Source organism: Prinia subflava, chromosome 1, assembly GCF_021018805.1.
Source record: "Prinia subflava isolate CZ2003 ecotype Zambia chromosome 1, Cam_Psub_1.2, whole genome shotgun sequence".
In the NCBI taxonomy this organism is placed as follows: Eukaryota; Metazoa; Chordata; class Aves; order Passeriformes; family Cisticolidae; genus Prinia; species Prinia subflava.
In genome coordinates this window covers 89,046,588-89,071,980 of record NC_086247.1, presented here as the reverse complement: position 1 = coordinate 89,071,980, position 25,393 = coordinate 89,046,588, and the positions used below count along the sequence as shown (strand labels likewise).

The 25,393-nt window shown below is 40.8% G+C and overlaps 1 protein-coding gene and 1 long non-coding RNA gene across 2 annotated transcripts in view; one reads left to right on the top strand and one right to left on the bottom strand.

Moving 5' to 3' along the window:
• The window catches only part of PHACTR1 (phosphatase and actin regulator 1), a 306,506-nt gene that overhangs the window by 275,798 nt on the left and 5,315 nt on the right, over positions 1-25,393 (bottom strand). The window contains exons 2-4 of the mRNA XM_063402625.1: positions 19,447-19,593; positions 17,687-17,833; positions 2,836-2,940 (exon numbers count right to left, since the gene is read on the bottom strand). Of these exons, the coding sequence (XP_063258695.1) occupies positions 2,836-2,940; positions 17,687-17,833; positions 19,447-19,593 (399 nt within the window). The remainder of the gene's footprint in view (positions 1-2,835; positions 2,941-17,686; positions 17,834-19,446; positions 19,594-25,393) is intronic.
• The window catches only part of LOC134553219 (uncharacterized), a 44,626-nt gene continuing 36,904 nt past the window's right edge, over positions 17,672-25,393 (top strand). Inside the window, exon 1 of the long non-coding RNA XR_010081057.1 lies at positions 17,672-17,811. This is a non-coding gene — a long non-coding RNA (uncharacterized LOC134553219). The remainder of the gene's footprint in view (positions 17,812-25,393) is intronic.

Sequence of the window (25,393 nt, the reverse complement as noted above, 5' to 3'; positions counted from 1 at the left end):
ATGAGGGCTTGCATTATTTACATCTCCTTCACACTGGGTGTACAATAGCTTAGCTCACAGGCATTCCTTTTCACTGACACAGATTTAAACAGGAAAGGAAGTATCGGTGTTTTTCAGACAAATATTGAGGGACACATATTCTCTTGTCTTCAAGGGATAGCTCCACATTGGCAGCAGCACAGAATGGCATCACAGCAGGGAAGCCCTGAAGGGCAGATTCCTTCCCTGACACATCAGTAGAGCATGGCTGGCGCTGAGACATATAAGTGACCTCAGTGCTCCTCGGACTAAACATCCATCCCAGGCAGACACACGTCCCAGCAGGAGGACAACTGCTCAGCAGGGTCCAGACTGACCACATGGGCAAAACAGGTCTTCTCATCCTGTGAAGCAGAAAGGTGAAACAGTGTCCTTCTGCTCCGGGAGGCATGCTGCTGAGTGCCTTTCCCTCCCACCTTCCCCAAGACAGACCAGCAGCACAACAGAGCTGGGTGTCGAGGCAGAGTTTGGTTCTGCAGCCCCTCCTCATTTGTGCAGTCTCAATGCCACAAATGGGGCTGCTCCAGCTACTACCTGCTACTTGGAGCATGTTACCTTTGGACTCAGCAGAAAGCTTCAGATTTCGAGGATTACCAGTTTTGTGATGTATCATATAATAACCAATCTGTGAAGTACTGATACAAAAATTCTACTTTAGCTATTTTTATTTTTTTTTAACAGTATTAAAGCAAAAAGTCAAAAGTCCTCAGCATACGTTCTCAGCTTTAGGTGAGAGTTTTCTTCCCTCTCTTTCTCCCCACAAATGGTTTTGGTTTTTTTTAATGTTTACATTGGATTAAATGAAGATAATTGTAAATACAAATCTGATGATTAGAAGTGGTTATTTTTTTCTTCTCATTATTGTTCTGGGTCTTTAGATCCTAAGTTGTTTATGAACACTGGAGCAGGAGTACATAAAAATTTAAAAGGCAAACAAAAAGAAACAAAGAATTAAAATAAATCTTGTAATTTCTTTATTACTCATAATTATTAAGTTTATTATCTGTCATTCTTCTTTAGATAGAACATTACCTTACCCTTCCCATTTCACCACTAACTCTAGTCTCTCTGTGAAAAAGGAGATCCTGTGTACAAAGGCAAAGCTTGGATCTCCAGTTTCACCTTCATCTTTTACCAGAGTGGAGTATTTATGACAACATTTGGCTTTTTAATTTCTTGGCATTTAAGATTTTAGTACAAGGCCCCCTGCTACTCCGTTACACTGCCAGATAATGCATCATCTGACAGTCATTACTATTTTAGAGGAACCCTGCTGGAATTCTGACCTCCACTATTATTTCTTAATAATAAATATAGTTTTGAATATGCATTAATATTTGGAGCTTAAAAGCTTTGAGAATGTATCTTTAAAAGTGAAGGGGCTTAAGACAGAAGATAGTCCACATTTCATAGAGTGGCTTTTCCATTCAATACTTCAGTGACAAATCATTTGTGCTAGGTTCCTCCCTCATCCCTCCAAGTCCTTCTACCCACAAAGTCCATTTTCCAGTAGCCATCCCAGTCCAGATCCATGGCACCAAACAGAAAGAAGCAAATGTGAACAAGTATGACTATCGTACTTTCTGCTGATTTTCTATCAAATTCTGCCAAAAAAACCAACAGTGGCCATGTCAAAACCCCCAAGACATTAGTACACTTCCATGAAAGCATGCAATTAATAAAACTTCATGAAGGTCACCCAGTGAAGAGCACTGTTGAATTAGGGAGCAGGATGAATCTTTCAGAAGAGTTTGAAAAACCACCATATACCAAAATAACCTCTCTGCCACATTAAGGTGACAATGGAGTTTCTAAGTATTGGATACCAAGCTCAAATTGAAGCAACCAACCATCTATCAGGAGAACAACTCATCTTTGCATATATTTCAAATAAGCTTCTTGCTAGGAGCTTTTGGATTTTTGGACATCACGTGGAGCACATTATTTTAAAAAATACAGAAGCAGTGAAAACTGAATCCATCACTACCACCACACACTGATAAGCCTGATCTAGGAGAATCCAGACCCAGTTCTCACTGCTATAAAAGTTTAAGCTTCCAGGCTCTTGATTTGCCCAGTGAAACAGAATCACCTGCTAGCTGTTACATCCATTTCTTTTGCTCCCCTTCACAAATTCAAAAGATCTAATGTTTTAAAGGTGTTGATCAGCAATGAAGTAATCATCCTGCATTCCAAAAGACCAGAAAGAACTGTTTCAATGACCCACAGAGATCATGCTGTTTTATTATTTTGCTGACCTTCCAATGAGTATGACCAATATTTTCTGCAACAATTAAGAATTGTAACAGTAACAACACCCCGAATTGTCTGTTCCTAAGACACTGACACTACAAAAGAACTGAGGCTCAAGGCTTCAGAACAATACTCAAAACTCATTTAGTGCATCATTCGTCAGTATAAACAGAGGATCTATCTAATGCTGCAGCATCTACTAATATTTCAATATAGTCAATTATTAGGTAGCTCTTCTAAGATGAGGAACCGTAGAAAGTGATTTTTTCACCTTGCTGGTGCACTAGTGTGATAACACAATGAAGTATATAGCACATCAGCACCCTTATTAGGCCAGAAAATTCTCCTTCTGGTGCATGCACCATGAAGTCAGCTGCAAATTACTTCCCAGAAGGCATCCCAAGCATAGTAGTAAGGCTGGGGTGGATTGGTCTCCTTGGGGTATACTTTTTCCTCGATAGAAATACACACATTTCTCAGATGTGTCGGATGAGCCATGCATGCTCTGTGGAGATGCTCTCTGACCACAATATGCAGACTTACAGATATCCAGGGATAGGCTTATACTACTGCTCAGACTGGGTTGCTTCAGTTCTGGAAAGACCTGGCAAATGTTTGGCAGATTTGGCTTTCTTGCTGACAGAGAAACTGTGTATGGGCAGAAATCACAAGCAGCCCAGCACATCTGGCAACCACAAGTCTCTCCAACTTGAGAGCTGTTATGAGACTGTGTGGGCCAGCAGCCCAAGGCAGGTGGAAGACATCAGGCAAAATCAGTGGCATACCATGATGAGGAAACTGGGGAACACTCTTGCACTCCTACAACTGGTACAACCCAGCCAAATATTAGGGTGCACATCCAATATGTACATCTGTGACCCTCATTTCCAAGAAGTTGCTTTAGTAAACCCAGTTTGACCCAAACTGTAACTAATTGTGCAAGCAGGGAAAGCATGAGGCTCTGAAGAACATTTACGAGTAAGAGCAGTAGGAAACACTATTTGAGTTGATGTGATGAAGTCTTCCCCTTTCCCTCCAGTGTCTGATCCCTACAGGCTTCTGTGCATGGCTCTAAACACAACACCTTGTAGAATCACAAACAGTTCTGAAGAGGTGTGCCAGCGCCTCAGGGTCTGTGCCTCACAAGGCAAGGCAGGAGTGCCAACAGCAAGGTATGAGAAGAACATCATCTACTCTGCATCCTGCCAACACCTTTACTGAGATGGTGCTGGTTTACTGTTTTCTGAAGCATACAGACAAAGCAAGAAGGTGCTTTATTAGACAAACTATTAGGCACCTGGACAAGCCTGTAAAGTGGGTTCATGGAAACCTCACGAGGTCCAACAAGGCCCAGTGCTAAGTGCTGCACCTGAGTCAGGGCAACCCCAAATATCAATACAGGCTGGGGAATGCAGGGAGAAGGACTTGGGGGTAAGGTGGGTGAAAAGCCATCCATGACCCAGCAATGTGCACTCACAGCTGAGAAAGCTAGCAGTATCCTGAGCTGCATCAAAGCAGTGCGGCCAGCAGGTCAAGGAAGGCGATTCTCCCTCTCTACCCCACTCCCATGTGACCCCACCTGGAATACTGCATCCAGCTCTGGGGTCTTCAGTACAAGAAAGACCTTTTAGAGCGTGTCCAGAGATGGCCCACAAAATTGGTCAGAGGGATGGAATGGCTCTCCTATGAGGAAAGGCAGAGACAGATGGGGTTGTTCAGCCTGGAGCAGGCTATGGGGAGATAAAAAGGCAGCCTTTCAGTACTTAAAGAAGGCTTGCAAGAAGAGTAGGGACAGACTTTTTAGCAGGGTCTGTTGGGGTAGGACAAGGAGCAATGGTTTTACACTAAAAGGGGGTTGATTTAGACTAGATAAAAGGAAGAAATTCTTTACAATAAGGGTGGTGAAACTCTGGAACAGATTGACCAGAAAGGTGATAGATGGATACCCTGTCACTCAAAAAATTCAAGGTAAGACTAGATGGGGCTCTGAGCAACCTGATCTAGTTTAAGATTTCTCTGTTCATTGCAGGGGGGTTAGACTAATTGATATTTAAAAGTCCCTTCCAACCCAAACAATTTTATGATTCTATGATGGTCTCCGAAGAGCAGATTTTCCTCTGCAAATTAGAGAAGAACTCAGAACATACTTCTAATGTTTATTAATGATGAATCATGATGCATCAGTGTTTTCCTGAACTGGGTCCTTCCAGAGTCACAGTAAGCCATTTGTGAGGCAGCAGTTCTTTCCCATGGCTACAGAACTGTAATAGAGTATGTATCTATTTGAACAAGGATGCTGTAATGTTGATGAGAAGCTATATTATCAGTGCACTAGAAGCTCAATTTGCAGAAAATTTAAATACTAACTGCACTGATAATCAAGCTAAAGTTTGTGTAATACATTTCATTAATATCATCAAAGAGTATTTCAAATATGATGCAGCAACTCTACTTTACAGAGAGACTAATTAAATATAGAATCTAGTTACCATTGCACCAGTGAACCTTAATTACCCTGCAACCATATAAGGGCTGTTTTGGGAGACTCATTCTGATAGAGTGCAAAAAGTAAGCAGAGCTGCAGATAACTATTCCCTACCCATCTGGGACTAAAGATCTTATTATATAAGAGGACCGTAGGATAGATATGATATTTAAAAGAACAGGAAAACAGATGTACTTTTCTGAACACTTTTCATTTGTTTTCAAGCCACTGTGAACTACTTGAAAACGTCTTTAAAAGGAAACTTACCTGCTCATATTTTGTATTATTTTCCTGAGGGGAGAGAGAAGAGAAAGAAGCCTGAAAAAATTTCCAAGTACATGATTTTTACTTAATTATGAAGATACCAGAAAAGGTTTCTAAGGTGAGGTGCATGTAATAGCGATCACAACACAAATCCTCATAGGATAAATCATGTAAGTGCAGCAACAAGATACAGCAATGACATAAGAAACTTGTGTGCATGAAATGTATGCTTCATCCTTTGCTACAAGGCAAATGTAGTTTCAGGGTACAGTTGAGCCAGTACACAAGGGGTTGAAAAGGAACCTTTACTGGATTTTGTAGTCACGTCCTTATCCAGTATGAATATCAATACAGATGAACTCTGTTATGAACATGTTAGTTCTCCAGTCTCAAATGAAAGATGACTGTGACACAGACTTCCAAAGGGAGGATAAGTCCTTCAGAGACAGCATCCGCCTTGCCACATAGAATGGCACAGAATTAAGGAAGGGGACTCCTAAGGGAAAAGCATCAGAGGACTTAGTCAGAAGAAAGATTAGCACTCAAGGTTTTCATTTGTGGATGAAAATAAAAACTTCTAAGGATATACTTAAATACCCATGCAGCTGGACAGCAAGGTGCAAAAAATATATTGAGAAAAAATATCTTTGTCTCACATAAAACACTCTGTGCATAGAGATTTATAGAAACTGGTTTGGCAACGTCCTATGGAAAGCAATGTGAGATATTACATTTAAAAAATACAGTCCTCTAGGCAGAAAAATCAAAACCCAGCACATTTGATTCTAGCACAGAGGAACACCTTTCTTCAGTACAAAAATCCTTTGCAGGGAAAAAAGTGTACCTGAATGGCTGAAATCACTTTGGCCATTCTCCCTCTTACACTGTAAATACCCTTTCTTCCCAGAAAATGTCTCAATCAAAATTTGGAAAGGAAAAATCATTAGCAAATACAATTTTTAAGCTTACTTATTAAAGCACCTGTGGTTGAAGAAAGACACAATAAAGGTCCTGTTCACCATCCTAATCCTTTCCTTCTGTATCCTTTCAAGGTTGTCTGAGCTTCCTCCTCATGGAAAGGATGTACATGGAGGCTGGAAATTACTTATCCTGGAGTCTTCAGGGCACATTTGAAGGAGAAAGACAACAGATATGTTCTTGTAGTCATTGAATGATGGAGTCATATTAAGAGGTCGTGCTGTGAGCAGCAGGAATATTATCCCTCCCATCTAATAAAACAAATAGATGAGCGCCACCTTTATATACAGTCCTGGATCTTTTTGTAAGATAGCAAACCAGCTAAACCAAAACATAAAAGTTCTAAACAACTGAGAATACCTTCTTCAAGATCCTACATTTCCTAGCTTAATCCACTTTCAAAATCTGTGTTAAATTCAGTGTAAAATCCTAAAAGGGGTAAAACAGGGAAACCACCCACAACATACCATTCACCAAGGGCAATTGGCCATACACGAGTGGCTGCAGTACACTAAAGCTTGCTTGCACACATACACATAATCCCACAGTCCCACCCAAGTGAACCAAGAATCACTTTCTCAAGGAATATTGCAATATAACTATTAATTTCCAAGACCAAAAGTTTTCTAACACAGTAACAGAAAGTTGCATGGGAGTCAGATGTTTTGAATGATGTTCTGCTAAAATAGCGCTGCATTTTTATATATGGGTAATACTGTCACCACATTCACTTCCTCAGTATATCCCTCTACCTCTTGCTGATAACAATCTTTTTCTGTCTGTTGTGAGTGGTACTGAAAGCTAAGTGCTGCCTTATTAAACACACTGATATGTAGCTGATACAATGTTTTACTTTAGCAACAGAGGGACGAATGAAATTTAAAAGCAGAATGTATCTCCAAAATGATAAAGAAGCAGGCTCTGCATTTTCCTCCCTCTCAACACCAGGTGCTTCTTTAAATCACAATTGGCTATATATGACAGCAAGCCTGGCCAAAAGCCACGGAAGAAAAATGTCCTAAAACAGCTATGATGAAGAGACACCTATCACTGCTTGGGACCTGTCTACTTGCCACTGACTTGCATAATTGAGAGAGTAAGTAGCACAACTTCTAGAGCGATCCCTCTGCTGCCCACTTTAAGCCTTTTAGACTCATGCTGGTTAACAGATGGTCCCTGCACGCTCCTCCTTGGGCTGCTGACACACATCTCTAGGTATATATGCAGCCACTTCGGTGGGTACCTGCTAACACCATGTTTCTGCTGCCTAGGGCAGCACTAATGTGAGCAGTTAAGTTTAGTAAGCCCTGACATGTTCTAATGACAACATGCGTCCTGCGTTGCTTTTACTTTGGTGATTCTTTCCCCTGGTTTCCTACTATTGCATCATGAAGCATGTTCACAAAAAGCTGTATTCCATCTGTGTAATGATACTTCTCAACCAAATATTTTTACCACTCTGCCCTTGGGTCTCCTTTAATATTGAAAAAGCTGTTACACCAACTGCTTCCAGAGGGGAAAGCTTGCAAGGTTAAACTCCAAGGTTATTCAATGATGCCTATCTTGTTTTCTTTAAAAAATAAATAAAATTTATCAACTAATTAGCTCAAAAAATATTATTTGAAGCAATCTTATAAAATTTATCTCACAGAATGGTTTGTTCTTCTGAGCCTTGAGATAAGACTAAATTACAAATCGAGCTTTATTGGTTTCTTCTTGCCTTATAATTATAGGCTATCATTTTACATGTAATTAGTTAGTCCCAGTTAATTTTTTATTATTAGCTTTGAAAGATTTTGCTGTTCTTCCACACAGAGAAAATTAAAATGATCAATTACTTTTCATTTTTTCCTTTGCTATTTCAACGTAGTAAGTAATTGTGAAAAAAAATTTTGAAAAAAGTAGGTTTTGAAAAAAACTTTCAATGATTTTTGGAAAAACATTTAGCACATCTAAAAATTGCCTTAATGTGTAATGTAAGTCATAAAGGATGATGAACAAAGAAAGTGTTAGGACAAAATTGAATTGTTCATGAATGGATGAACATGCTAAACTGCTTTAAATATAAACAACGACTACTCATTAGCAGCTTTATGCAGTTTATTCCTAACTCTCCAGCTCGGTATTTTCAATAAACCACCTTTATCCACAACCAGAAGAGCAGTCTCTATGCAGAGGGCAGGACTCATCATTGCTCTGGGGAACAATTGCCTTAACTGGGTTCATGGAAGCACCATGTAGATTAATAGGTCTTTATCAGAGCTCCTAAGGATGCACAGTGACCGTTTAAAATTGTAGTTCCCAACTTACAGTTTTAAATGCTGGTATGGCATCTCTGCCGAGACAGCAGGCACAGCCCTCAAGAAGCTGCAGGCCAACATATTGCTGCTGCCCACATGCATATCCCTGGTAAACACTAGAGGATGGAAAAGGCAACAGGAAAAGAGAGATGCCAACAATTACATGACCCCACAGAAGCCAGGGTTTGAGACCTCAGGTGAGATAGTCAGCTACAGACCTCTTCACCAGCACAACATGACCTTCACACCCACATGCTCCTCCAACTGAGGCTGGGCACGTGGAAGAGCCATTCTCCTCCTAACATTGCAGATGCCTCATGCATCAAGCACAGCCTTACCAAGATCTCCACATTTGTTTCTAGCACTTCTTAGTGCAAGAAAACAAAGAAAACAGAAAAAAAATATTATGTATGAAAACTGCACTATCAGTGATCTCAGCAAGGAAAACAAAGGACCATTACAGATGTCAAATGGGAGTAATCTCTTTCTCAAGGAATATTGCAATATAACTATTAATTTCCCATTTCTTCTTAACTGGAGGCTTATTTTCTATTCTGACGGAGGTTCCTATGGATTAGTGCAAAGCTGTAGCAAAATGGGACCAGTTTAAAGCGAGTCTTTTAACGCTGTTTCTGATGGCTTACACAATTGTAACCCTTGATTGACTGAGGGAACATAGGAACACTCTTCCCAGGGACATGCACCCCAGTCAGATCTCAAATCTGTGAGTAGACCTTAGCCTTTTACCCACAGAACAGAAATAAGCACACACTGGTAGACAAGTGCTACAGTCAACACAGGTCCTCCCAAATTTGGGACATCAAGCTTGAGTCAGGCTTTAAACAAATTCCCAACATTCTAGCATAGAATTAGATTTAGCCCTGATGAAATTTCTCATTCATTTTAATAATACATCAAGTACTTAATTTGCTTATAAACTATTAACCAGATGTCTGTCTGTCCAAGTGTTGTACCTACTAACCGTAAAAATGATATTGCAACATAAATTATGCATAGCAAGAATATTCTGATTAACCAAATATGCACTGCAGTTGTTATCCATCACAGTTAAAATGGCATGTGTTCATACAGTACATAAAACCAAAAGTATATGCAAACTCTTGTCACATGTTTCCCTAGTCTTATGTACTTCACAACTAGAATCAAACCACAGTCAATCTGGAATGCAGAAGAAACATGAGCATTTAAGTTTTCAACTTTGTTTCCCTATTTTCTTCCTGAATTTGCTACTCATTAAATTCTTGTTTGGACACCATCTTCACATTCTTATACACTGAACTGGAATTTCAAGATATGAAAATTATTACAGGGTTTGCAGTAAAGGCACTAATTATCTTCTTTTAAATATTCAGGAACATTGTCTCTACAATGAAACTTAGGGACAGTGACCATATACTGAGGGTCTAGCTATGCTTCAACATATCAATATAAAATAGGACTATCAATGCACTATAAATGAAGGCAACAGAATTGCATGATTAAAAATGGTTATTGCATGATTATAAATAATTTTCCCTACTAGTATTCTGAATGAAGAAAACATTTCAATGGATATATCAAGAAGTTGTATTACCATGTTAAATGCATCACATTAATATGATGAAAATGTTAAAAGTGATATTTTTTGCACCTTATCCACAAGAGATACACTGTCATGAAGATTCATCACCAAGAAGGCATGAAGGCACCCAAGTTGTATTTCACTACAGAAGTATAACATTTCACACTGACTCTATGGTTGAAAACAGAAGCACAAGAAATAACTTCTAATAACACAGTATTTCATTAACATTGACATTTTTATTTGAAAACAGACAGCCCAGGACATTTTTTCTGGAAGAATGACTTTTGCAAAAATTTACAAACAACTTTAAGACATTCTGAAGACACATGCCTAGCTCTGAGAATTACTCTGAGTAGTCCCAATGAAACCAATTAGTTGACTCAGAGTAATTAAGCATTAAAACTAATTATACCTGTTACTGAGGATTAGGCCTTTTCTTTTTACTAGATTTTACAGCTAATAATTCTGAACAGGGTTGCCAATTTTGAAGTTTTGGAAAAATGCAGTTTTCTTAAAGACCTAGTTCCAAGAAGAAATTATGGTTCCTGGAGAAACAAAAAAAAAATAAAAGGATTTTGCATCATCCCAGCTTGCAGGAATGTACTTAGTTGTATTAACCCAAAAAGATCATCACGCAAAACACAAAGACAGAGATAACTTCTTATCCAGGCAAATTTTGCAACATCAATTTTCTTGAAGGACCAAGGTAATAAAGAACTACAGCAGCTTTAAAGTCACACATACTGCAGAGAGTTTTACGAGGCATCATTCTGATCCCAAAGCAAGCACATACCTTCCTTCCTTCCATCTCCTGCCCCCGCTGTTTCACAGCAGTGTCAATGCTGTTGACTGCATGTGTATCAGCTGCCCTCCTGACACAGAAAGGTGATGCATGCATGCAGTACCACAAGAACATCAGAACATGAGAACATCTCCAGCATTCAGAGAAATGGATCTTATATTATTTTACTCTTGCCAGTTCCATCATTTTAACTTTGCCCTTGCCTTCAAACTGTCCTCAGTTGTATTTTTTCATTTGTCTGCATCAAAAGTTTCTGTTAGATGACAGCTGGTGAAGCAAGGGCATCTTTCCCATTTAACAGGACTTGGAGAACACGTAAACTTATTCCTATCTGGCACTCAGTGAAGGTCACAGTCTTAAGTCTCCAAAGTCAAGTACAAGAGTCAAAACCTCAGTTGCTGATAAGTTCTCCTCCTCTCTAAACTGTTGATACAGACGTGTTTTCAGCCACTGCACTTAGCCCCGGGAAGGGCAGGTTATCTCAAATAGACTATTCTTGCCACATGAAGGGTGGCTTTCAGCTTGGATGCTCATTTTTCTCATGAGTATGTGTACTCATGCTCCCAGAGCTGGAAAACAGCCAGGAAATGAATGACAGGCACACATCTGATCTCCAGCTATACTCCAAATTAAGCAGCATTAACACTATCAGTCATCAGTCAAAGTGCAGGCACAAGGTTTTGTAAGGCAACACTTGATGGCAAAGGAGGCCAGTTCTTCAGGCACCCTTATAAAGGGGTTTTGCTTTGCCAAAACCTGTGATTTGGGTTCCTGAGTATGACAGGATCTCCATGACAATCTGAGGGAGTGATTAGAGCAGAGCAAGAAGTGGAAATTTTCCAAGCATGCATTTTTACTAATCTTTCTCCAAAAAGAAATAAAACCTCCCACACGTATTAGAAAGCCTACTACTGCCTATTTCTCTCTCCCTTGTTCTCCTGAGACCAATCTTTTCAACCTGGAATCCTAAAGCCACCATAATTTTAAAGTATTTTTAAAAACACTATTATGTCCTTCAGATTAACCTTTCCATGTTATTTCTAATCTCTAAGGTCCATAAATCCAAATGTATATAATCCAGATGTATATAATTTTAGGGAGCATTTATTCGTATATCAGGAAACCATGCAGAGTATTTTATTATGGATATATTCAAATATACACTGGATAAACAGGGAAGAAATAGCACAACTCCAAATGTGATAGCATTTCAAATGACTGCAGAGATGATTAACTGTGTTAAATGATTTGTAAGGATGACCAGGGGCAGACTCAGCAACTTCAAAAACAGACTTTTAAATAAAATGATGGGATTTAGAGAAAATTAAAAATTAATTAGACGGAGATTTCCTGCAGAAAATCTAGTCAAGTAATTTCACTTTATTTTCACCTATTTACAATTTACCCACCTCAGTGAGCTATATAAATATTCTTTCTTATTTTACAAAGTAACAAAGTTCACAAGCTCCTCCTTGTTCACTGCAGTAAAATGTATCATATCCTTCCACACAAATCAACATATATGAGGCTAATGCACAAACAGCATTATCTTTCCATTAGAAAGCAAAATCATACATCATTTTGATCTCTGAAAAGTATTCTGCATAGCTCTAGAGCTATATAATGCAGTGAATGCAGCGGTACAAACAGTAACAGTGAGGTAGCCTACCATGAAGGCTGTGAGAAACACTAGGGTCCAAACAGAGCATGGAACGTGCCAGGACACTGAAAATTTAAGACACTTTTGATTTCAACTTTGTGCCTGGTTCAGACTGGGTAAATTCCCACATCTAAAACCAACAGTCACCCTTTGTGTCCTGGCTTTCCCCCACCAGCTCTGCATGACAGAAACAGCCTACCATGAACATTTCCCAGCTTGTGAACATTTGTCTCAGCCATTCAGCAGTTTCTGCCAGGATCCTCCTCCCTTTTTACACCCTGTGAATTAATTCTGCTTGCAGCAGCACTAACACAGGATGACATAGATTCTTCTCCTCTCCCCAGTGTGATTTATTCATCACTGCTTAAGAACAGTAAATGGTACCAAGTTCACTTGCCTTTCTAGACACAAGGACCTTTCTTCTGTACCCATGGTAAAATTATGCACAACCACTCAGTCCTTTCCCTCTCAGCTTTGCTTTCCCAGAACACATTCCAAGACAACATGTGGCTCCACACCACAAAGAGATAAAACAGATCTTTCATCATTGAAGGGGAGCAGAGATGTATATTTCTACAGTCTGGCTCAGATCCCTGGCTGAAGTCAACAAATTACTTAAATCACTTGAGGATACAGCTACTTCAGTGAGATTACTGAGTGACTTCAGTGCACTAAAAATCTGTGCTATGCTCCAGGGGCTGAGCAAGCCAGCTGGGCTCCATGGCTTGCAGGGGCTGCACCATCTCTATCGAGTTCGATCTGACTCTACCTCTTTCCCTCTTCTCTCTCTTCAGAGCCCAGCTCCTCCATTCTTCCTCCCACTCCACTGGCTTCTGTTTGGTTGCACCACTGGTACACACTTTGAAGTCAGGCTGGGAGGAATACATTCACATTCAAAATCTTCCCTGTCCCCATTCCACAGCATGGAAGCTAATTCTTTCTGAAGGAACATCCCCTCTTTGCTGACCCCTAGTACAGCTACTGCAGTCATTCGGGCCTTACACCTCCTCCAAGGCATTGCTTTCTCCCTGAGTCTCCATTCCCAGGTTAAATAAGCAGACAAACAGCTTTGCTCAAACAAAGGCCAATATTTGGTGACTGCCCTGAATGACTGAGGAGCTGAGATATAGACAGCTTCTTGCACCACTTAGTAAGTCAGTCTGCTGGAATCAGCTTTGCAGATGATTGCAGTGCAAAGCTTACTCTTTTTCAGCTAGGGAGGAGTAAAAGTATCTGTCTCTATATAGAAGTGGCTTCAATAACGACTAACACTTGAAAGGCTGAAAGAACCTGACCAGATCAACTCAGTGCAGTAGTCCCCCTCTTCCCTAACAAACATCAGTAAAATTCTGACAGGGATTCCCCAAGCGGCTGCATGAGGGGGGAGGCAGGAGAAAAGCTCATACATCTTGGATCATTTAGTGACTTTTAAGCAGTCTATTTCCTTATCAGTCATCACCTCTGCCAATTTATCAAGCTTGAAAGCTATGTACTATGCATTGCCATTTAAAAAGTACAGTATTTTGAAACAGGAAGAATAGAATTCACCCCAAACCTGTAATAGGTCAAAACTGATAAAACACACTTGAATTTATCAGCTGGCACAGGACCAGGAAAGTGATTAGGCTATTGGGCAACTGTCACAGATGGACAAGTTTTCAGAAGTACTCTGGGATTAGCTTTTAGACACCTGAATCAGAAAGTTAGAAGACAATTTGGAAACTGCTTTTAAGAAGATGTGTATGAAAAGCCAAAGATGGATGTTAAGAACAATGCCAGATTACTACTAATAATAAAGGAAACAAAAGACCACCACCCAAAAATGAGAGCACATTTCATATTCCTCTAGTGTTGCACTGGACAAAGTTGTTGAGAAAATAAAAAATCATTTTCTGTATGGAATTTAGTATCAAATATGGAAAACGAATTTATAGCTTTACAATGTTACATAGCTACATTAATTTTGGCAGAGGAGGTAATTCTAATCCTTTGGGAAGTATTATCCTCTTGATATGAGCACATAACTCAGATTAACAGGATTTGCATATGTATAATAATAGAGAGAATAACCCTGGTTTTGGAAAACAATGTGGTATTTTAATCAGTTTGGGAACACCAGACAAAAAACCATACCAGGCACAACTAATCGAACAGCATTTGTCAACTCATGCTAGGTAATAATTGTGAGTTAATTGATCAATATTTAGAAACAAATATAATAAACTGGCATGTTTTGGAAAATCAAACAAAGCAGAGCTGTTAACATAATCCAAAGACAGGGGAGATACAAGCTGCACTGATAATCACTTGCAGATTGTGCTTTTTAAAGACCTAGACCAAATACATGCTATAACCAAACTCTATAATTGACTCTGTGTATGCAATGTCAGTTGTTCAACAATACAGATAACAGCAGTAATGGTATAATTATAACTTACAGCTGAAGTAGATAAAAACCTGATGGTTCTTAACTAGTGGTTGCAATTAAGGGTGGAGAAGAGCAGTATTCACTGTATCTGGTTATGGTTCATTAATAAAAGTGGATTTGAAGTTCCAATACAGCAAAGCGGCAGCTGCATGCTGCAGCCAAACTTTGGCCATGTCCTGACAGAAGACAATGACTGCGGAATGCAGCTTGACTCATAGCAGCTACAGAAAAAATATCTCTGTAAGCAGTGGTTGAGCAGCAAGTGCAGATATGGAATGCACTAAATGGAAAGCAAGCAATAAGCACACGAGGAAGAGGTTCTTTCCTGCACCCCAAGCATCACTTTAGCTTCGACTGTATCCGTGGGTTGAAGAAGCAGCTTTACTTCCTTCCTACCACCTTCTGCCTGCACAGGCAAAGAGATACACACACCCCTGTGCACACACGTGCGCTGCCAGCCCACGGACTGACAGGGAGAGCAAGGCAAGGCGGGACACGGCGTCCTCCACCCCCGGCCGAGCGGCTTCAGCACCGGGGGCGGCGGACAGCGCCAGGGCTCCCGGGCAGGAGGTCGGGCCCTCCGCCTGCGGGGCACCAAGGGCCACCCGGTACCCTCTGTGGCACAGCGGCAGAGATACCAGCAACGAGACTGCAAATGGAAACCCAGTCGGCTTAGAAACAGGGTGCTTTCTTCCCCCTCCCGACTCACAGAGCCAAAAAAATAAAGGGAAGAACACTGCACCTCGTAAGTTTCAAAAGCAAAGCCTGAGCTGTGAGGCATTATCATTATTATTATTATGTATGAACAAAAGTGGCCAAACACATTTTCTAGTGGCTTGTTCCTCAAATGAGAGAGTTCTCAAACCCAGGCAGCTTGGTTTGTGCTTTCTGAGCAAACAGAAGAGTAAACCCAGCAGCTCAGAAATGAAGTGGATATCAGCGGCACGTTTCACTTGCTTTTTGGCTCACTCACTCAATACTGGTTGCTAAGCAATTTTGGTTTTTTTACTACTCACTGCCAGATGGATTAATGAAAACACACACTTGCACTACTTACAACATTTTTCATTTATATTTCTTGATACACCAGTGCTGTTTCTTTTAATTATTTCTTTCTTAAGGAATTCCATTCCCAGGTTTGCAAGTAAGGACCCAAATTATAGAGAGCCGGGGGAGGGGAGGAACAGAAAGAAGCTAAGTGTAATTACCAAATTCTTTGGTGGATTGCATGAAAGAGGTACCTTGAGACTTGCACGTCCTCTGGGACTTGTAGCAAAGACAGCATGTCTTGCTCAGCATAGAGATGTGAGGCACCAGGTGACCTGAAGGTGCCTTGCTCTTAACTGGTTTATCTATTTATAACTACATGTCATAACATTACCTGAGAGAACACAAGTCAGCACAGTGTTATTTCAGGAGTCAAATAACCATACACAGCCTTTTTTTTTATTTACACTTTACACACAGCGATGCTCTTTCTGTTTTCTCTTCCAGTTCTTTAGAGAGTTGAAACCTGGCACTTGGCACGGTCTTCCAGCCTGTGCCCTGGAATGCCACCCAACTTACCCATGGTTTGGTAATTTTTTAGAAGCCACGATCAGAGAGAAATAATGACACGCCATGCAATGTAAACAACCGTTGTGTCAGTGGTAAAACCAAACTGCGCATCGGCCATTACCAAGGGTGTAATTGCAGCAGGGATAACGGGAGGGGGAGGGGAATCTGTTCCATCCCCAAATGGAGAAGAAATTGCATCTCTGCCATCTCTAACTTTCTGCCAGCTGAAAAGGGGGAGGAGGGATGGGAGAGACTGCAGCAGGGCAGGCAGCAACTCCAAGGCAGCTCTTTTGCCTTTACAGCTGGCAGTGAGCTGAAAGGCTCAGCATCAAAGAATGTTATGCAGTTGGGTCATTTTGTGTGCTACTGCTGGGACATGAGCGAGGCTGCCGTACTGCTGGCTACAGATCCTTCCTCACGCTGTCCCCCTTCCCAAACAGGAAGTCTGGTTTGGTGCAGAGAACCAGCAGAAAGAACTTTCTTTTCTTTTGTTTTTGAGAGCAAGTAATCTCTGGTATAGTTAGTTTGCTGTTGATAGAGCTCATAAGGAAAGGTCAAGAAAGGATGGAAAACCACAGGCCTAATAGGAAAGAAACAGGATAGTTTCATCACGTGCAGGATGAACTGAAGGGGACAGCTTAAATCTCAAGGGAGTCATAAGGAAGAGGTGGCAAAACGGAAGGCACAGCAGTGGAGAAAGGGGAAGGAAAGGTCAGGCAGAGGATTGCAAGAGGTTCATCCCAATAACAGGCAGAAGGAGGTGAATGCAGGAAGCTGGAGGTGTGTTGGTAGAAACCATCAGGCTGTACACCCACCTAGAGTTCCAAAAGGCAATGCTCCCCAATGAGACAACCGGGGACCTCATGAAACTAAGTGGACAGTGCAGATGCAAGTTTCTTTGCACTTCTGAGGCACAAACCCATCAGGGGAAGAAGGCAAAGAGCGAGCCAGGGACACTTGCAATACACCAAGGGCAGCGTGTCCAGGAGGGACGCCAGCACCTGGCGAGGTGGGACAGTGCAGAAGCCTTGTGGGGATGCGCCACGACGCTGTGCAGGGCGAGAGGGCGGCGCTCTGGGAGAGGGGAAGCTTCGAGGGGCTGAACGGAGAAGGGCAGCCGGCCCCCCCGCCCACGCAGGTGAGAGGTGCGGGGCAGGGGGAGCCGGTCCGCGGGCCAGGGCCGGGGGCGGCCGGCGAGGTGCGAAGGCGCGGGCACCTGGGCAGGGCCGGGCGGCGGCGCCCGGGGAGCCCTCAGGCGCTGGCGGAGGGCGGGGGCGGCCCCTTCCCTCCCTGCCAACCCCGCCGCCGGTCGCGCCGGGCCGGGCCGCCTCTCACCTGTGTCGAGGTTGAAGGAGATGCGGGCCTCGGCGAGGTAGGGGGTGTCGCTCTTGGAGCGGACGCGGCGGATGGGTCTGCGGTCGATGTCCTCCTCGGAAGATGCCGCCATTAATGTGGGCACGGTGAGCAGCGTGGCCCGGCGAGCTGGCGAGGGCGAGCGGCGGCGCGGGGCGGCCGGGCGAGGAGGGGGGCGGAGGGGGAGACAGGGGAAAGGAGGAGGGAGAGAGGCGCGGGAGGGGGAGGGGAGGACGGGGAAGGAGAGAGGGAAAGGGAGAAAGGAGCGCAGGGAGGGAGGGGGAGAGACAGGGAAAACCCGTCAAGGATCTGCGGACGGGAGCGGCCGCGGCGGCCCTGCCCGCTGCCCCTGCCGGGTCCCGCCCGCCTCCGCTGCGGGGCACGGAGCGCCGTCCCCGGCCCCGGCGCTGCCGGCCCGCGCCCCGGGCAGGTCCGGCCGAGCGCCCTTCCCGCCCCCCGGGAAGCTCCCGGCTGAGGCGCCAAACGCCGCCGAGGAGCCTGGCCCGCAGAGGTGCCACCCCGCAGGAGCCCGGAGCCCCGAACTGCTCCCGTCTAGCCCGGGGCGTGCAGAACTCACGGCACAGCCGCCTCGGGACTTGGTGGGAAGTCTAATGGTGCATCCCTTCACCTCCTTGCCCTCTTTCCTTGGGCAAACCCATGACGTAAAGCGGGATGGTGTGCCACACCTTGGCAGTTTCAAATGCCACGGGGAATGAGGAGCCTGCACTTAACGTTTGAAACTGACCCAAAGCCCGGCGCTCGCCTTCCTAAGTCGCTTCGGAAGGTCTTTGAGAAAAAAGTGACCATCTGCAAAAACCAGAGACTTCGTTCTCAGGCTGCACACTGGGCTCGGTGGTTTGGTTCTGTTTCTCTGTTTGGTAATCAGCTCTTTATGTAGACGTTCTTAGCCTGTGGTTTATAGACTGCCTGCCACATTAGGGCTCCAATTTCGGTTGGTTAGTGTAATATAAATAATTTAAAATGCTATTAAAAAAAGTGGGTAGCACAAAAGTACTACGTAAAATAAGAGTTAGAGAGTTAAAATATGTGCCTAAGAGTGTACTAGCTCATGCCATTTAATTCAGGCCTTTGAAAAAAACACAAACAAACAAGAAACCCACACTCTGCTTAAAGTCACTAAGTTGTCAGTACTTCCAAAATCTTTTGTTTTGATCAACTTCAATGAGAAAAAAAAAGACCAGGGAAGGAATTTTAGGGCAACTCTGAAGGCAGTGATAGTAACACTAGTTGGTCTGAATTTTGAAGGTGGGCTCTCTTACTCATTCCTGCAGAGTCAAGAGTTTTCTGTCACATGTTTACCAATTAGTCCTATCGAACTTTTGGGTTGTGCTGCATGTTCTTCAATGGCTCTAACATTGAGTTTAGCTCAGGTCCGCTGTTAGCTGTAATCCCTTCATAAGTGTTCTCAAGAACTTTCATGTTTCTGGATGCCTGGAATGGATAAGATATATTTTGCTTGCAAATCATTTCTATTTTGGTGTGATCTCACTAGCTCACCCTGGCTAAAACAGGGAAAAAGTTTTAGTTAGCACTTGCAGGAGAATTTTGAAAACCATCCCTGTTCATACACATGCAGATGCTTGTAGTTAGACCGACATCTTTGGATGTCTGGTAAACCACCACATCGCTTGTGAACATGGAGGTACCATCTGGTCCATCTGCATCTCAAAAATAAGTCTTTAATTAACATCATGTGCCGTGTAGGGAAGGTGTGGTCTTACCATTATCAAGGTTGAAGCAGATCCTAGCCTCTTCCAAGTAAGGGGTGTCACTCTTAGACCGGAGTCTTCTGATGGGTCTCCGGTCTATGTCATCCTCAGAAGTTGCTGTCACCAGAGTGGGCACAGTGAGAAGAGTTGCCCGACGAGCTGGTAAGAAGAAATAAATAAAGATGAGAATAGGAGGAGAACAGAGAAATAGAAAGGGGGAGAAAGAGGTAGAAAATTATTATTATTATTATTATTAATAATAATAATAATAATAATAGTAAAAATACTAGAAAAGAGAAAGCAAATCACTCAATGGAAGAGATGATCTGTAGCAGGTGGTAGGACAGGTTGTTTGCTATAAGGTCCTTGCCTTACATTGTACATACTGCAGAATTTAAGGGCTGCACTGAATGATACCAAGAAAAGACTGCTGTCTTCTGTGCCCCAAAGACACAGGTTACAGCTCTGTTGCTGCCACAGATTGCGTGTTCCAAATTTCTAGTTTTGCCACTAAAACAATTCTTTTCTTAACTTCTCAATAGCTGCAGTCTCTCTTTTCCTGAATGCTGTTTTTGAGGCTGTGATACCTGAGTAGTGGAAATATTTAAGTGGTCAGTTAATTTGCAGATATCGGTGGAAGCTGTACTTGGAACACATGACGTGATTATTATTCTTGAGAAGATGGAACTATTTCAAAACTCAGTTTCTTGTTGTCTCATCTTGGGCATTTAAAATTAACAGCTACTTTTGCTCTTGATCACTTTATGTCTTAATTTCTTAGTTGTGGAACAGGTAGAAACATAATTTTCATTCAGTAAGAATTCTGTGAATAAATAAATCCATTAATATTGTAAAGTATTCATATACTTTAGTGACGTACCAATGAAAAACCCATGAGAAAACTAAGATTTCTATATTCTGATCAGGATTTAAATGACTCGGGTCCATGCATTCAAGGAGGAGAAAGCAAAATATTTAATACTGGCTCGTTAAGTGAGCACTGCCCACTCCATGCACTGATGAAGCAAATGGTAGGATAGTAAAAAATTGCTGTCATCATGCAATTAGAAGCCCTATTATAATCCATATATATAAGGAGACTGAATTAATGTTGAAGATGCAACCTTCATTTGGGCATTGCCTAGGTATTTAGCTCTGGACCTTATAGCCTTGATAATGTCCCTTAAATGTATGTGTTTTATATTTGAAACGTAATTATAAGTGGCTGTTGAATGCTTTGGGCACTGAGCCTATAAATTACAAATCACAAAGACAAGAGCCTCTATAAATATATCCACCTAAACTCTCTCTCTGAGTAGATAATCACAAATGCTAGTTGGGATGTGGCTGATCGCTGAAAGCATGAGGACCACACACAAGTACTTTCTGCTCCACCTCATATATAATTGGAAAGAGAATTTCTGCTTGAAAGCCTGTCCTTACTTGTAATGTGGGCCTATTAACTACCATGGGGGACCCTGTAAGAGCCTAAACCCTAAATGTTTCTTGTTGTTGGGACATTATCTAGCATAAGAGTTTTTATTTCAGGCCTTTTGTAAAGCATCACATTTCAAATAACTAACAATGAACTATATTTTCCCATTGGGACTGGAGAGCATGACTGATAGTGACTAAGAGCATATTCTGCAACCTACTAACTGTGATTCTTTCTCTTAAAAGTTTTTTAGAGTTTCAAATGAGACCTGTCAATCAGTAGCTTTCAGATGCCTAAAATCTGACTAAGGTGTTAGGTATGATAGCATATAATTAGTATGAGTTAACAAAAGCTGTCATGCTCTATTTTTCAATTTGCAGTATTATGTAGTTTACTAAACAAGTAAATCTGTGCTGCTGGAGGTAGAGGTTATTTCTGGTCTTACTTATTTTCTGTTTTTAAATAGATTACTTTCAAGTTTTTGCTCATTTCTAATCCAGCATTTGAATTTGAAGTAAAAGCAAAGGGCAGGAGTTGAAATTGATTTAATGGGGTCAACTATTCAGATTAAGCTAAAGTAAACACTGCAACTAGGCTGTAAACCATCCCTCCCTTGTAATAGGGAAGTACAGTAATGAAGATAAAAGAGAATGGAAAATTTCTGCTATGGAAAATTTTGTGTACTGCATCTTCAAATTTACACTTAAGGAAGAATTATCTATATAGGAAGTCAGCGTTGTAAAAATCATCTCATAAAACAACAGCGTAAAAGATTTGTCTTTTAAAACTGGCATGATCTAGCTGAAGTTAAAGTCAGTGAAAGGGCACCCATGCATTTCAGGGTTAGCTGGATCACAGCACAGAAATACATCTGAAAAAAAATCCCAACACCAAACTACATATAAATGTATAGTAAACAGAGAATAGGAGTAGGCTTTTCCATATAATTGTTTATAAATCATTTTTACCTTTTGGGTCAAAATATTGGGATCTGGCTTATATTCATTTTGACTGCAGGTAGGTGGATGCTAGAAAACGTTTCTTGGAGTAATCATTATGTATTACTTTGACAACCGTCATTATCTACCCTTTGTGTACATTACCAAAAGGAGTTTTCAAGAATGACTGGAAATTTTAAGTAAACATTGAAAACATTTCAGAGTAGGCTAATAAGTATTAACGCATTTTGCAATAAAAACCTAAGATCAATTCTGACATGGCCCCAGAACTGGAAATTACAGCTGATCACATTCTGGTATCTACAGAGTAACACTGAATGTTTATGCCTGCCATGAATATAACTGTACACACTCTCTTCCTAATCCACAGCAGTCTTTATTTCAAGAATGACTCACCATACATTTTTTAGTAAAGCTTTCACTATATGCCCAATGTGACTCTTGGGTCAGATAACCCACCAGTATCTCTAGCTTCAGTTGCTCTTCACAAACCAGCTCAGTCTCTGGGACACACTTTTAGGAGATAGTTTTTCAGGAAAATTAGGAAGTATCCTCTTGAAAGCCTTGGAGTAATGGAATGACATTACAATACACATTAAGGGATCCACTTATTCTGCAAATGATTTTGAGACCCGTGTCAAAAAGCTCAGTTTAAGCTGTAACAGCATGCAGAAGGGAAATCAGTCATTTTGTTAAATTCTTTCATTCTGTTTTCATTCTTCCTCATAGGCTTACACCCTCCTTGGTACATTGCAGCGACGTCTTGTTTAGTATTTGTTAGAAAGGGAAAAAAGTTGCTCACGAAGGGAAAAATACCTTAAAACTATAAATGCTGTAATGTACATCGTGTGACATGTTAGAACTGATTATATATAATCTCCCATTTGTTTGTCTGAAAATACTGTATGTTACTGAAGTGCAACACAAGTATGTCTTTGGGAGAAGGGAAAGTAAAATATGTAAATTTTTATATTACAAGTTCAGAGGCATTTTTAACATATAATTTCAATATATTTAGTTTGCTCTACAGCTGGTCCCAGTTTTTGAATACTGCTGAAAATTACTGAAAACATGAAGGGTGATTTGCAAAGAATTTTTGATGCTTTCCATTTTTTACCATCAAAAACTACCTTTTTCTCTTAAAAACTGTGTTTTGAAGAATTATAGTATTTTTTTTAAAGAGCTGTGTTATTTAGAAAAAAATTTAATTGGAAAAAATTCAGAGGTGAAATAGCATCTTCCTAAAAATTAATTGGAGAAAATGTGGAATATTTGTTTAGATTTTTCCATCCACTTTTACCAATCAGCCTTTATCAAAATAGCTCATTGGTGACACAAGTACCCTGGTAATTTTTGACTCAATAGGGTTTTCATCTAGAAACCCTAATTTGCAGAGTAGATTTTGAGCACAAAATGGGAAATCTTTGGAATATGATGATTTTTATCTTAGTACAAATGAAGTGCTAAAACATTTCTTGTAAATGTCTAGATGTAGAAAGGGTGTGTTTCTGATGCATAGAATCACAAGCAGCTTCAAATAACACTGAAATAGCCACAAGGGGGATGCTGGTCTACATCAGAAATCTTAAAGACTTTTCTGACGAAAACCTTGTTTCTCAGGGCAAATTTTGAACAACTTTGTAAGATACCTATGAAAATACTTTAATTGCAGTCCTAATCTTGCTGATTGAATAGGATTCTTCTTCCTTGCTGCTTTTTTTTTTGCTAGAGAAACATATGAGATCTTAGTCACTTCTCCTTCATGCTTCTGTGGAGAGGGCTCACCATGGCATAACATATCTGCATGTAGTTAATGCATGCAGAAATGTATTTTTGGCTAAATGGAAGCTTTAAAAATATGAGTTCGGGTACATTTTGATTCATCTAGCACATGATACTCCTTTTGTGCTAAAGAAACATTACTGGGCTGTGAATATTCTTCCTTAAAGACAAACCAGGCAGTGGGTTCTATTGAATGTTTACCAGGAAAAAAAATCTTTTGGTCTGGTTTAATGCCACTTCACTTTATCAGTTGCATTTAAAAGAAGATGAAAGGACAACATATGAAAGATTAGATTTGGGAAATGGAGTATGAGTGGCAGGAGAGGCAGAGAGTGGAACATGTGGAGAGGACATAATTTGTCATTTATGGAGGAAGATTTATAGGCTTGTGTCTCCCACATAAACACAGAAGCACATGCATATGGATTGCTCCATGTCTCTAAAGCAAAGCTGTTGAAGTCTGTCTTGATGGACATCAGTAATCTGAAACAAAGTACATAGATACATCATATTCAACCACAGGCCCAAGGGTTGCAAACAACAGTATCCTCATGAAAGGATATCCACGTTTACACTCACCTTTGTCTGCTGGTTTGTGGTATTTGGGTAAAAGTACGCACAATACCCCTAACTGGCATTTTTTGTACATTTTAGGTGAAACTTGCTTTCTCTGTGTCCAAAGACATAGGCTGTTCTGAAATTCTCCCTAATAGGGATATGACAGAATAGGAGATGGGAAAAGCTTCCTAAAAATTTTAAAAAGGACGAGGAAAAGGTTGATGTTGATCAGTTTCTTAAAGGTATTTAAAGGTAGGGACACTTTATTAAGAATGCACATTTGATATTATTAATTCTTCTGCTATTGATGTCGGTCTAAGAACTAATGGTATCACATGAATAAAAAAGACCTGGAAGCTATCATAACTTTGAAAATATTTTAACATATCACATAGATTAATCATAAAATTTTGGTGGATAGAGAGACATCTAGAGTGGAATAATTCTGGATTAGGATCTGGGGATTCTGCAGCGATATGTTTTTATAAAATACTGGACCCAATTTAATATGCAAAAGCAGAAGGGAAGTAGCAATGAAGAGTCAGCAGTGATTAAATCAAACATCTAGAATGAATCAGCACTGACTGAATTAAATGAGCAAAATGAAGCACAGTGAAAGAAATATTGTGGAAACATAGACTAACAGAAAAATGTGGAATTAAAACTATACCTGAGGGTACTTCATTAAACCTTATCAAGAAGAATGATTTCCTGAAATCTTTTGAGCAGTCATGGCCTATGTGTCTATATAAAATTGTCACCCCTGGCCATATATACTATATTTTTATTTTCATATTTTTTTACTTTCCATTTTTTATTCACTTATGCTCCTGATGAATGTAAATTAATCAAGTAAATTACAGGAATATTGCAACTAATAAAAGCATACCTAATCTAAGTGTATCTGTAACTTATTTATAGGTACAGTGGATAGTTTAAGATAAACCTTCGAGAGGGTTTCGTTCAGTTATTTAAATAGGCTCAGTGTATCTTACCAAATGGCCTAGCAAGCAACTTCAAGGAATGTAGCAGAATCTTCAAAATAATGAACACAGTTAATTTTAAGTTGGTGTGCCCTGCTGATGGGAAAGGATGTAAGACTGGAAAAGTGGATGCATAGCTTTCCAGGGAATTAGAAACTATTTCATTGAGTCAGAAACTGTGTGAGAGCTGAACCTGAACTCCCAGGAGGGATCTGAGAGTCCCACTGTGGTGCAAAGGTAGA